This window comes from Phaethon lepturus, unplaced genomic scaffold (genome assembly GCF_000687285.1).
Source record: "Phaethon lepturus isolate BGI_N335 unplaced genomic scaffold, ASM68728v1 scaffold4051, whole genome shotgun sequence".
NCBI classification, from domain to species: domain Eukaryota; kingdom Metazoa; phylum Chordata; class Aves; order Phaethontiformes; family Phaethontidae; genus Phaethon; species Phaethon lepturus.
In genome coordinates, this window is record NW_010518302.1 from 1 (window position 1) to 14,594 (window position 14,594).

Consider the following 14,594-nt stretch of genomic DNA (forward strand, 5'->3'; position numbering starts at 1 on the left):
CAGCCGCGGGCTGGCGATGCTGCAGCGCCAGGGCAAAAAAAGACCTTTAGAAGGAAAAGAGCTCGCTCCATCCGTCTCGCACCAGGACCCGGTTGGGAATGTAACACCACGTAGTTACACGCAGATACGATTGACAGTGCCAGAACGCACCCTCCAGCTTCTAGTTAAGCAGCCTGTGGTCAGCTCCCCATTGCCCATGCAAACGGTATCTTGCAGAAATACTCTGCCTTCTCTAAAGGCAGGAGGTACCTTTGGGTCTTGCAGTATGTTTTGTTATGTAGTCAGTCTTGATGCTTCAGGCTTTCTGTCTTCTGGCTGCTTTTATTGTTTTCAAAAAGTACAAGGGGTATGACATGAACTGCTGAAGTAAACACCCCCCTCCATCCCCCCCCGCATGATAGTGAAAGAACTGTGGAAGTGGTAGAATTTGAGAAAGCAACTGTGTTCAAGTCTCTTCCAGTAATTGTTGGGAAACTGAGCAGAAACCCTCAGAAATATGGTATTATTTTATGTCTTCAAAAAATTGAGGTGAATTAAGAGAAACTTGCGAAATCTAGGCTACTGAACGTTGTCTCCTTTAATTAAAAGGATGTTCTTGAGCAGTTTATATGCACTTGAGTATCAAAGTTTTATGAAAGACTATTTAAAATTGAATTGTATTAATGAGAGGGTCTTTTTTTTTTTTTAACCTGTAACGCAGTGGTTTTGTTCAGGTTTTATGAGTACAACCCTTAGCTGGACTTGCTAAGCACTACTTAAATATTCTTAGGTACGTGGACTCTACCTTTTTTTTTTTTCGTCCTATCTGCTTATGGAGGGTATGTTGATTCTGCATTTTGGAGGACTGATAAGGAGTTCCTGTATCACCGAGTCCAGCTTCTGCAAGTGGAGAGAGTCTTATCGTTCCTCTTTAGGAGAGCTGTCACATCTGTGTGGAGCTCCACTGAGGTTACTGGCATTACCAACATTTACAGCCTGCTTGCACCCTGTCAGTTGTAGGGCTGAGCATTAATTTTCAGTTGCAACTTGCTGGCTCTGATAGTCTTAAAATCTCTTCTGATAATTCCAAATTTGTAAATGTCTGTCTGGTAGCAGACAACAGAAAATTGAATCTATTATTCTTGTTGCTATTTTAACAGTTCTCTAGTAACTAGATTTTTGCGAAAGAGTGGAGAAAACTCAAATTTGCATTATGTTGATGTTTGTTGCATCATCAATGGCGTTTTGTGTTACTTCTCCCAAAGTTTCTTTCTTTTTACTGTTTTTGTTTTTAAAATTGATTTCACATCTCTAAATTTATTTCAGAATTATTGTACATTCTCATGCATACTAACTTGTTCAGCGGTTAGTTTGAGTTAGATTTTTTTTTTTTAGGTACTAAAATACTCTGTTTTACTGTTTTTGTCTCTCCCCTCCTCCCCCGCTGTTTTAAGACGAGAATAATTTATAAAAGTATGTACAAACTCAAATGCAGTCCAAAGTGCAAATATTCCTGGGGGAATATTTTTTTTTTATATTCTCTCTTGCTGAGTTGACACAAATGTTGTGGTTTAGTGCTTGTAATTTTCTGAAGCAAGTACAGTATATAATTAGTTTTTCAGATGGTCTGCATGACATTTTCTCAGACTTTGTGGTTATTGCTGCTGTATAATCTGTTTTCATTTTTTTCAGAGCAGTTGAACAGATTTGCAGGCTTTGGTATTGGCCTTGCAAGGTAAGAGTTGTGTGATAATTTTCAGTGATAATGAAGTAGTAAAGCTATAGTTGTCTTATGATCGTTATGTACACTTTTGTGTTGTGTTTTTATGCCAGTAGACTTAGACAGTTGAAAAGCCTTTAGAAACCTACTACCTGAATTCTATATAGGTTTCTGTTCTCTTTAACTGAAGTGTTCCTCAGAATTACTTAATCAGCAATGAATATAAGAAATAGTTTTTCATACAGTAGGCCCAGGATATGTGTATCCCAGCAGAGCAATCTGAAAATAACACCAGAAAATTGTTTTCACATTTGCCACTTTTACTAATGTTTTTAGGTAATGTGAATGTTTCCTAAGAAGTTGAAAATGTCTTCAAGTATGTTATCAAAGTTTCCTGGAATAGTAATGTTGATCTAGCCAAGTGGTCCAACAGCCATTTTATTCTTTATAAGTGGCACTGATTATTGATAGTATTTTTGAGCAAGTGGTGGACTTCAGCATGCTTAATAACATTTTCAGAGCTTAAACTGTCAAGTGTAAGGATCATGATAAGCTGAGTATTTTTTGTAGGATGCCTGCTCAGTCATAGTCACCTGATTATATTTTTCTTGGTCAATGTACTGATGCAACTTGTGAAAGGGTGGGAGGGGCGTTTGTCTTGTAAAAGTTATGACTAAAAGAAGTTTTACTCCTTATTGACCTGAATGTGAGACTTCTCAGAGAAAAGTGCTTCTCTTTTCAGAACATGAGAGTACTTGTGTCACTTAACCAGCTAGACCAACATGGGAAGCTATGTCAGTTGAGGTTCTTACAGTGTACTTCTCCTTAAAGAGATGAGCCTTTTACTTGAACACCAGCCTGTCCTGCTCCTTTCCCCATTGTTATCACCCTTGATGCCCATCAGAACCTCTTTTAACCAGTTTGACTCACTAAAACAGAAGACAAAGTCAATGAAAGAGCTGGATTATTTTTTGCTGTTTTAGTTAGGTTGATTTACCTGGGAGTTGACTAGCTGTGAAAGCCAGGAGACACCACCTAACTGGAGCAGAGAGGGAAGGGATAAAGGAGGAGGACTAGGAATGGCCATTTTTGGCAAGTAATGAACTGCTTAAATTAGATCATCCAGTCTCTTGAAACCGCCTGTCCCTCTTCTCCCATTGCTTCCCTTACAGGGGCTCAGCTTGCTCATTCAAACCCCTTGATGAGCCTTTTCAGTTTTTTAAAATAGAATTGATGGGGGTGGAGGGAACAACTAGCCCCCTTCCCCCCCCCCCCCAACCCAAAAAACCCCCCCCAACCGTATAAAGAGTTTGTTTGATTTCTTTTCAGCTTTATCAGGATGAATGAGCTTAGGAGGGTATCAGCAAAGGAGTGGAGCCATAGCACAGGAACATGTTGATCTCCTTCAGGAGAAGAGATGTTAGCGTGGCTCAGTTGTCCTTTTGAAATATGCTTTGATTTAATCAAGCATGACAAAGTTTTCCACATCCTGAGCACCATGGCCACTGGGACTAAAATGAGCTTGTGGAGAGATGATCAACACTGTATCATTGCTGAGAGCAATTCTCCCTGCTTATGCTTTTGCATTTCTACCAGATCACTTGTCAGACACAGGGGATAAAGTCAGAAATCTTGTAGAAAACACCCAAAAGAAAAGGTTAGGTTTTGTGAGGTTAATTGAGTTGCCTACCAGGAGGGCTTAGGAGATAGCAGCTGAAGTATGGGGTAAGTTTCACCTCTTTTGGTAGTAGCAAACTACTAATTAGCTTAATAGTTATGAGACTGCAGGCTCAGTATTTTTCTGTGCCAATTAGTACATGTTTATCCAGAGTAAAATCCCTATAAGAGACCTAACCCAGATGATACTGTGGGTTGGTGGTCAGAGCTGTTACTTGGAATGCTTAGGCAAAGCCTGGAGGTTTTGCTTTTCTAATCCATATCCCAGGTTTGAACCATATACAGGTAAGTACTCTGGTCACTCAGGCACTTTGAGATTAAATGAAATGTTTCTCTGCATGGCTGTGACCGGGAATCCTGCTTTAGAACTGAGAGAACTTTCCTCTGAAGGTTTGATTGAAGTAACATTTCTAGGGGTGGAGGGAGAGTTGGCTTTGGGCAGCAGGACTTTCTGATGAAAAAAAAAAACAAAACAGCTGTTAGTACCAGTCCTCTGGAGCTGCGAAGGAGGTTCTTGATTAATAATGTGGTACTCAGAATTACAGAGAACTGGAAACAAATCCTTTGATAATTCTGGCTCTGGCCTGTTGTGGTTTAACCCCAGCTGGCAGCTAAGCACCACGCAGCCACTCACTCAGTCCCCCCATAGTGGGATGGGGGAGAGAATCAGAAGAGTAGAAGTGAGAAAACGTGTGGGTTTAGATAAAGACAGTTTAATAGATAAAGCAAAAGCCACACACAAGCAAAACAAAACAGGGAATTTGTTCACTGCTTCCCACCTGCAGGCAGCTATTCAGCCACCTCCAGGAAAGCAGGGCTCCATCATGCATAAAAGTTACTTGGGAAGATAGACACCATAACTCCAAATGTTCCCTGTTCTTCCCTCAGTTTTATATGCTGAGCATGGAAGGGGGCATGGAATATCCCTTTGGTCAGTTGGGGTCAGCTGTCCCAGCTGTGTCCTCTCCCAACTTCTTGTGCAACCCCAGCTTATTCACTGATGGGATGGTGTGTGAGGCAGAAAAGGCCTTGACTCTGTGTAAGCACTGCTCAGCAATAATGAAAACATCCTTGTATTATGAACACTGCTTCCAGCACAAATCCAAAACACAGCCTCATACTAGCTTCTATGAAGAAAATTAACTCTATCCCAGGCAAAACCAGCACACCTGTTTTGTTCCTTCATGTTTTGCAGAGGAAAACTTTAAGAAATTTGGTATATTGTTTTGCCAATAAAAAATACATACATTCATGTTCTCTCTCTCTCTCCCCCCTCCCTCCCCCCTCAGTGTTTTAATAGTGAATGTATTTGTTGGGTTTTCTGATACTTGTTGCTTTATAGTATTGGCAGGCTATCAGGTAGCCATCCAAAATGCCTCATTAATTCACTAGATAATGTATAGTTTTTCCAATACCAATCTAACATTGTTAGAGAAAAATAACAACCCTTTTCTAATAAATTTACAATGGCTTCCCATGCTTTAAATACACTTTTCTTTTAAAGCCTATTTACAGAAAATGTATTGGCACATCCGTGCATTGTTCTACGTCGTCAGTGTCAGGTATGTCTTTTATATTGCCTCTTCCAGTCAGAGCTCCTTTGTACTGTGATATTTGTTTTCACACTCTGTAGAATATAAGGAAGCTTTACCAGTCTTAGAGGGATGCTGCTACATTAACATGTTTTTCTTTGTAACTACATGGAAAACATGTTTTCCTTTCTGAAATTTAACTGATCTTGAACAGCTTACTCATTTTTGCTTGGGCAATAGAAAATAAATGAGAGCATGTAAGTGTTTCAGAGTCTGTGGAGCAGCTTCCAGATCCCCATTTAAAGCAGGATGCTTTGTTTCCAATATTTTCTGGTTTATGCTTGCTTTATTGTTTGCATTTTCAGCATACAAATACTTAAGTTCTGCCTGTTTCCCTAAATTTCAGTGAGAATTTATTCATATTTTGGTCACTTTATCTGACCTTTGCAGAGGTAAAATCCTTATTTTGAAAGTGCTTTTTCCTTTAGAGTTATAATGTCTGCAAGCATGTTTATGAAATTGCCATTATATTTTTTTTAACAGGTTAACTATCATGCTCGGAATTATCATCTCACTCCATTTACTATTGTCAATATTATGTACAGCATAAATAAGACACAGGTCAGTACTTGGTGTCAGGCTGTATCTGATCAGTGAAGGTTACTATAGCACATATGTACATTGACATCTATAAATCTTTATGTAACTCATGATTAAAAACATTGCTGTTGTAAGGGTTTGTTATTTTTATGGTTGGAGAAATGTTTCAAGAATATCATTGTTGATTTTTTTTCTTAAGAAGTGTAGTATTTATTGGAGAAGATTTGCAAATACTAGAAAACAAAAGGTCCCTGAAACAAATTTTTTTAATCAGGAATCTAAAAGGTAATTAATCTTCATGTGGATAAAGAGATTATTCAAATTACTACTTCCAAAGATAGTATTGCATGAATTACCACTTCTGCATGGGAATGGCAATCCTCCTCAGATAGGAGGCAGTAAGAAAAGACTTTCTGGATTTATTACAGATGTGCTTTAACCATCTTGAGCTCAACTTGACCATAGAAAACAGTTCTAATTTTATGGTACTTAGAGTATTAACAGGGAGAGAGGTGCCTCAAATTGTTGACAACTGTTTGAAATTATCAAAGAACACAAGTTTCTTCAGAGTTGAAAAGCTAGTTGTCCCCTGAATTTTGTCATAGTGAAGTTTAATGGCAGAATTGTAGCCCTGTGTGGTCTGAATTTGGTGAAAATTTTATAAAAATTAGTAAGACGAAAAGATTTTTGAGCTTTTGTTGTTCACTAATCAAAATATGTTGTATATGTCAAAACACAGGGTCCAAGAGCTCTCTGGAAAGGAATGGGCAGCACTTTCATTGTTCAAGGCATAACCCTGGGAACAGAAGGCATCATCAGTGAATTTACACCTTTGCCAAGGTATTGCATGGGGTTTTTACTGCTTCTAACATTGATCATTAGTTGTTGACTTGTATTCAAAGTGTTAGAAATGTAAGGCCGTACAAAAAATTTTACTTCACTAGAACAGTCACACACTGAATAGGTGGTTTCAGCACGATGTGGTTGTCTTGGCAAAGACAACCTTGTAATTAAGAAACAGCGAGAGACTCTTTCTGGGAGTTTTGTATGTTTGGTCTGTCTGCCTACTGCTCTGAGCGTAGAAATAACGTAGCAAATTGGTCTTCGGTATAATTCCAGTGGGATAACAGGAGTCATAAGTTTCTTTTTGTATTTTGGTTTGTATTGTGTGGTACTATCAAATTTAATGTCTAAAGTAAAATGTCATAGTTTCATTAATCTAAATAGAGAAAACTTACTGGCTAATGAGCCAGCACTGACATCTTCACGAACATTTTAACTGTCATTGGTAGGTGAGAGAAAAGAATGGCCTGCATTAATAAATGAAAAGACATGGTAAATAAAAGTCTATGTGACTGTCAGCTTTGACTTCCTCCTTTACCAATAACTATATGTGCATTGCTCAGTGTTTTCACAAAGGGCTTACAACTGAAAATGAGTGACTTCATTTAAAGAGATATTCACCATTCTACTTCACTCTGTCCATCTTCAGCTATAGAAGTTTAGTAATAACTTTTTATTTTGTTTTTGACCCTGCCTGCTTTTTATGCTGAACTAAAACTACAGGATTATGATAAAACACTGATTGTCTTTCTGCTTTGAGATACAAGTCTGATAAAGAATTTTTGTCTGAAGACTTTTATCAGTGTTTTCTTTTATAATGGTCCCGAGCTAACAGTAGGGGCTGACAACTGTAATAGTATATATTGTCAGGTTTGTTACAGATATTTTAAGAGTAAGCAGGTTGTGTGAGAGAGTTTATTATATGAAGTAACTAAAATTTCTAGTGAAATGCAAGGAGACTGTGAGATAGTCAAAAGTTAGGAAGAGATACTTAACAGTTGCACGGCACACATTGAAGCCAGTAAAATGATAAACACCTGTCTTGGAAAATATATTAGGGAGGCAGGCAAGTAGTTGGCTTTAAGGCTGGTTAAGGTTGAATGGATTGATGGGCTTGAGAATTGTGTTAGTTTTCAGAAGAGCCACGGGTCTGTTTTTAATATGTGGACAGAGACCAAGTACTTAAGGGATGTGGAAACTGACCTGGTTTTAAAGTTAAGAAATATAGGCAGGCTGAATCAAACTACTATTATGGTGCATGCATACTAATAGAAGTAAGTTTTTGCAGGTTCTAGCATTTGTCAAAAGTATTAGCAAAAGCATTTCATACTTAAGTTGCATGGAATGTGTATTTAAGCTTTCTGGTCTGCTCTGTCTCATGTAACTGAAATTCCCAGGCATACACTTCCCTCCAAGCATGACTTGCTGTTCTTGTTTTTAAATACTGCTGTAGAGGATGCTAAAATTCATGAGATGTGATATAGTCTTTATTTTCATAGTTCTGATTTCTGTCCAGTGTGAGCAAGGATTTTCTTCTTGTGGGCCAGTTTTTCAGTAGTTTGAAAAGTAAGCTGGTGCTGCTGCCAAAAGAAGCAATCATTTCTGCTAGTAGTTGCTCATTCCCTCTGCAGTGCTACCTCATCCTTCTGCCAACACAGTATGTGAACAGTTATGAAATGAACTGGATTGGGGAAGTGGCTTGGCTAAAATGTTGTCTTGTAGATGCACCACCCCATGCAATTTTGTACTAGATGCTCTCCCTTCCTTTTTAATTGTAGCATGCGTGTTTGGGCTGTCACAGGGAGGTGAAGGTTATTGCTTATAGCAGCAGTGCCAGCAAATCTGATTTAAACGGTTATTTAACTATATTATCAAGCTCCAAAGGACACATGGAAGTGAAATGTCAATTCCTGTTCTGTATCATTATATCATAAAAGAATCCCCTTGTTTTAGGAGAGGGGCACAGAAATAAGTGTTAATATTTTCGTGGCAAGTTGAATGTGGTTCTGTACTAGACAAACTCATTCCATAATTGTTCTTCCACTGCAGGACTAGTTATACCTAGTGGATTGACAGGTCAGGCTTTCACATATTAGTTTGGCTGTCTTAATTTTCCACATCTTTTAAGTATTACGGCTTAGCAGATGTGATCCAAGTGTCCAAGATACATAATGGTAAATGGTCTTCCCTTCCTCTTTAGTGACTGACCTATGTATTTAGGAAAGTGATGGCTACTAGTAACACAATTCGTCAGAAAAAGAGTAAACAATTTCCTTTCTTGGATTAGAGTTGTAACTACAGGCAGTGGGTGAGTGCGATTCCTGGACAAGAATTGAAGCTGAACAGTTTATAGCTTATTACTAAAAATGCATGGTCTACTGTGTCCAACATTTCTGACAGAACTATCTTTACCTCATAGCTAGAGTATTTACTAAATGTATGGTGAATGCATTTGGTATTGTAATGTTATTTTGAGCTAGGTGGGATTACATTTTCTTTTAAGTGGAGCATAGTTAACATTTACTCTTGATATTTTGAAGTGTTTAACTAGAAAATGCTACTTTAAGGGGATTTTTTTTTGTCACATTTGCGTTAAACACGCTGATTTTCTTTTGCTTTGCCAGGATATGCTAAAGACTGGTCATAAGCCAAAAGGCTTGATTTAAGTCTGTACAGAATTACTATGCAGCTTCTAGTCTGGCCTATTGTACTTGGTCTTGTTTAACTGTGTCAGAATGTGATTTAGGTTTTTCAGGAAAGAAGCAACTGGGTAAGCATAACCTCAAAGAACAGAAGAAGCATAAACAAACCATAGTAAAAATGTATGTTGATAAATGAAAACTATTGAGATTTTAAAATAATCCAATATTCCCTGAAAATGTCTTTAAGAGTTAGTACATATGGATACAAAATAAATGCAAAACACTAAAGCCAGTAGGTGTGAGAGCTACAGACACCTTATAATTGAAAGCTTTTTGACAGAATGTCTAACAGGCCTGAATAGCTTCTTGAAGTTAAGCATAATTTATTAAATGTGTAGCTGATGTGTCTTTCCACTATGGGAAATCCTGCAACGTAAATGGATAGTAGAACACCAATATGAGAACTGGATGTTGACATCCATGGAAGAAATGCTTGAGAATGACATGCTCTTATCCATATTAAGGTAAATACTTTTCTTTTTAGGGAGCTTTCACATAAATGGAACCTCAAGCAGATAGGTGGACACCTTCTACTCAAAGGGTAAGTATAGCATGTGTTATTACCTTATGTCTTATTATCTAAACATTAATAAAACTACTAAATGCACATTAATTTATTCTGCAGCTAGTGTTACTTGACAGGTGCTAATAGTAGTTTTCAAATTTTGATTTTTTTGAACAATCTTGATTGCATATACCACTTTATCAAATTATTTTCTGTTATTAGATCCCTGTGTCTGCATGGAACCTGACTAATTTAAAAGATTAGATGCTTTTAATCATTAAATTATGATATCTGAGAGACCTGAATCAGTCTGGTCACAGGGAAATAGAATTTAACAGAACTTCAGACTGAAGTTTGTCTCAACTTGCTAATATTAATTTTAATAATTGAGTTAAAGTTTGTTAGTTTTCTCTTGGGTATGACTTGGTAGATAACTTCATTAACTTTCAGGTGCATATTTAGCTAAAATTATAGTATTGTCATGACTTTAATTCTTGTTGATTTCTACAGCTTAACACATGTGATAGCAATGCCTTTTTATTCTGCGAGCCTGATTGAAACTGTACAGGTAACTTACATGTATTTATAACATTCTAAAAGATATTGTTATTCTCGGTATAGATTAGCTTATGTGGAGAAGTGAGTCTTTGGCTTTAGATTCAGGTTCATGCTGCAGTAGCTACATTTGTTTTGCTTGAGGCTGTATGACATTAACTGAGATTAAGAAGTACTTACTTCGATGGGTATATTAGTTGTATTAAGTCTAAATCTAGAATTAGAAAGGACATTTCATGTAGATAGTTGGAATATGTTGTCTATGAAATAAGGACAAGTTACATCTATGTGTTCTAGCAGATAAGCCATAAGGAAGTTTTTCTCATGTAAATATTTTAAAAGACTTGCTAGGCAAGTTGTTGCAGTGACCATTTATCCTATAACAACTATAAAGCCTTTCCAGTAACTCAGCCTTTTTTTGCTAAAATACTGAACTCTACTATTTCAGGGTTGCTTTCATTCAGTCAACCTTTTGCTTTTAAATTTTCATCTAGTTCTTCCTTAGTCAATCAAATAACTATCTGGACCTGTCACTTAGATGCAGCCAAACTTGTTCGGTAATTGTACAGAGTAACCCATAGCACTGTATTGCAGATTGCCTTTCAGTGGGTTCTTGCATTTCTTTCTGGAGAAAGAGACAGGGTTTAGCTATGCGGATGTGGTCAAGGGTAATTCTTCCAGCTATCTCTATATAATGAGTTACTCTTAATTGACATGATAGTATCTTTGCACAGCTAATGGAACTCTTACTGTAAAGTGAGCTCTTGTATGCAGGGTGGTACAGGATAGTCACTCCTGTCATTCAGTCATCAAAATAATAGTTTTCATTCATAGCATAGACAAGTTGTAAGTACTGTCAAGACTGATTTAGATCCAGCTGTTTAAACCTACAGTTCAACTGCTGGTATATGTCTGCAAAATGGTGCTTTTTCTGTGGAGAAGAGGCAAACAAGGTTGACTTCTACAGTTTTTTAGTTTCAGCATGTACTTTAGAGGGAGGGAGTGGTCCCCCCCTGCCTTAAGAGGCAGGATTCCGCTCAGTGCAGAGGATCCAAACTTCAAGGAGACAGAAAGTACTAGGAAGGCTGTTTTGTCTGAACTGGCCACATTATGGACTAACAGGACAGGTGAGATTAAACATCTATGTGTGGGAACATGTAGATTCCCAACAACAAACACATTCTCTAAAGTTACTCTGTATTTAAGAAACCCTTTTCCTTCCTTCAAGATAATTCAATAGAAAATAATGTTTCATGAATCCAGTCTGAGTAGGTCTCTGAGTTTGCAGAAGCCATGGGAAGATTTAACTGATCTCATACTAGGACGCTGATTTAGGAAGCTTCTATGTCCTGGGGAATGACTTTACCCTGAGCATTCTGGAACTAGAAACAGTGGTAGAACACTGTTAATGTTTCTTGAGTTCATAGCAGGCCACAGAATGGAATGTTTTATGCAGGTATCTTACTGCTTGTATTTTTGTCTGAAAGGGTGTTAGCTGTCTTGTTGGACATAAACATATTTATCAATAAATGATAAAAGAGAACATGATGTAGAGCCTGTCTTCTGTATGCAAAATAAGTAACAGTTTCTTTGCTAGAAAGCAGTTTAATAGGAAAACAATCAAAAAGGCAAAACAGCATCTCCTCCAGTCTTTGAGACAGGTGATCATCTCTGTAAAGCATTGGTAATGAAAATAATTCCACTGAGATCTGAGGGTTTTAGGCTTAGTAGGTTCAGCTGTGTGCAAGTATTCTACCAAATAGGTGTATATATGCTGTGTGAAATGTATTCTCCAGTTCCTGGAAACATCATCATCATGAGCTTTCTTATTAGTAACACAACAGAGGTAATGATAGCATTTGTGAAGATTTTATTTATGCTGTATTAATCAGTGCAGGAAGGCAACTTGGCTTATCAGGTTTGCATTATATTCCAGTGCTGCAAGAGGACAATGACCAAGAACAAACTATAAAAGTTAAAGATTGTGGGATTTGTTACTAACAGTTTTACATTAACTTTTATTGTCTTAATTCTGATACACCATACTGTTCAACAGTATTAGTTTGACACACTTCTGCAACTAAATACATTTCATCAAAATAACTGTCAGTGGTAGAAATTTGTGGCTGTCACATTACTGTTTTGTCTTTAACATTTCAAACCACATGGTGGCGTGTTTGACAAAAACAAGCACAGTTTTGAAGTGCAGTGACCATAATTATATGGGGGAGAAGAGGATTCAATAGGGGTTAATGCTTAAGTTGTGCTTAAAGTCTAGAGCAACGTTACAGTCTGAAGGATTTGAACTAGCTTCTCTTCGGTGCAGACTGACCATGAGGACTTTGCAGGCTGTTAGTCCTTCCCCAGAGTACTGAGGACTGTTCTGGTGGCTTTTCCTGGCATGACCTCAGGACACAGCCAGCATGGACTCAGACTTGGGCACCGGGGAGAACACATAGTGAATTTTGGATGTAACAGAGATGACAAAACACTGACTTTGTATAAGCATTGGAAGGGGAAACAATGTCTTTAGCTTAATCCTACAGTCATAGGTGGAATATAATGGAGTAAATAATTACTAAGTGAATTATTGATTTTCATTACATGAACAAAATAATTACCTCTTTTCTAAGAGGCAGCATGGGTAAAGAGTGCTATTTTAGATGCAAATAATGGAATGGAAATGTACAGAGCTGAACCTATTAAATGCAAATTAAAAATGATCTTTCAACTCAACTTTAGCTATGGAAGTATTATGCACATTCAAGTTCAACAACTAGACTTAGAGTCGTTAAAGAAAAGGGCTTTTAAATTATAAATACTTACTGTCATTTTGCTCTGGAAGTAGGCATTTTCAGTACAAGACTCATACTTTCAGCAGTAGGCTGAAAGTTGAATTTCTTTGGTAGTAACACAAATAACTGGAATGTACATTAAATATTAAAGACTCTTTGAAATGGGTTCATATTTTAAAAGTAAGTTTACTTGAATGCTATCAAGAGTGTTAGAGCAAAGAATTTATATCAATATAGCTGTGTAGATACAATAGCATGCAAATGCTTAACTCAAAGTTCAGCAATGATAAATTGTTGAAGTGGATGTCAACATGGTTATGAAACGGGAAGCACAAGTTGTAACTATTCCATTGTGCTTGTAGAGCGAAATCATTCGAGATAATCCTGGCATCCTGGACTGCGTGAAAGAAGGAATCGGCAGAGTTGTAGGCATGGGAGTACCCCATAGCAAGCGTCTCCTTCCTCTGATGGTCTTGACTTTTCCAACTGTTCTACATGGAGTTCTTCACTATGTCATCAGTTCCATCATCCAGAAGCTTGTTTTGTTTGTTCTGAAAAGGGGTAGTTCCCACAACATTCCAGCTGAGAGCTCTACTTCGGTGCAGAGCATGCTGGATGCGTATTTTCCAGAACTTATAGCTAGCTTTGCTGCTAGCCTTTGTGCTGATGTCATGCTTTATCCACTGGAGACAGTTTTACACCGCCTTCATATTCAAGGGACACGCACGATAATTGACAATACAGACCTTGGCTATGAAGTGCTTCCGATCAATACTCAGTATGAGGGAATGAGAGACTGCATAAATACCATAAAACGGGAAGAAGGCATGCTAGGTTTTTATAAAGGATTTGGAGCTGTTATAGTACAGTATACCTTGCATGTGGCAGTTTTACAGCTTACCAAAATTATTTACTCAACACTGCTTCAAAATGTTTCTTAGTCTGTTCAGGTGTGGATTTAGCACAGTGGACATGTTTGACTTACATAATTATTGTTTAAAATGGCTTAGAAAATGAAGTTTGAATAATCCACTCTGTGGATTCTCCTTACACTGTAAAAACTTGTTTAAAAATGGGGATATAGATTCCTAAGTGTAATTAAAACAGTACTGTTTAAATTTAAAATTATAGACATAAATTAAATACATTTGTGCAGTCATACAGAAGGGAATTGAATTTCAAATGTGTTTGGAGTGAGGGTTTACCTTTCCTCTTACGAGTTAACTGACTTAAAGAACGGATATGAATTCTTAATCTCTGGTTTGTAAACATCACATCTGATATTTTGGACTGCTAGCCAGTTCAAAGGAACTTATTTTCATAAGTTGTAAGAACTTCAAGTGGGAGACAGACGGGTTCACTGGTCTTTTTAAAATATTTTCAACTTCACTGTTAATGGAGCTGTGAGCAAAATAGAAACTGTAAAAGAAACTGTAAACATAACTAAGTAGACATAAATGTCATAGTTTACAGGTACATAGAAGACTTCTTTGCTGCAGTGTGGCAGAAGGCGATGAAGAGAAATCTTGCTTTGTACAAAATAACAGAAACCTGTGTTTGGGCAAAGTGTTACAGAATGCAAATTTGGCTGTCTTGCAGTTTGTTTGCAAGGCTTACAGTGACTAAAGCGTGTGAATAAAGCAAATAAGATACTGATGTGTGCATGTGTAAGTGCCATTTTTAGTC

The 14,594-nt window shown here is 37.4% G+C and overlaps 1 protein-coding gene across 1 annotated transcript; it reads left to right on the forward strand.

Moving 5' to 3' along the window:
- Positions 1-16: 16 nt before the first annotated feature.
- Positions 17-14,041, forward strand: SLC25A46 (solute carrier family 25, member 46). Its single transcript, XM_010296669.1, has 8 exons — positions 17-205; positions 1,626-1,714; positions 4,881-4,938; positions 5,452-5,529; positions 6,248-6,348; positions 9,538-9,594; positions 10,069-10,126; positions 13,271-14,041. Exons 1-8 carry the CDS (start codon positions 17-19, stop codon positions 13,847-13,849), a joined length of 1,209 nt encoding a protein of 402 aa, XP_010294971.1. The 3' UTR covers positions 13,850-14,041.
- Positions 14,042-14,594: the final 553 nt, after the last annotated feature.

Bases quoted from the DNA above. Each gene is read 5' to 3' on its own strand.
- SLC25A46 (XM_010296669.1), top strand. From the start codon at position 17: ATGCTGCAGCGCCAGGGCAAAAAAAGACCTTTAGAAGGAAAAGAGCTC. The intron at 206-1,625 runs GTATCTTGCAGA...ACATTTTCTCAG, and splicing joins CCCCATTGCCCATGCAAACG to ACTTTGTGGTTATTGCTGCT. The intron at 5,530-6,247 runs GTCAGTACTTGG...GTCAAAACACAG, and splicing joins ACAGCATAAATAAGACACAG to GGTCCAAGAGCTCTCTGGAA.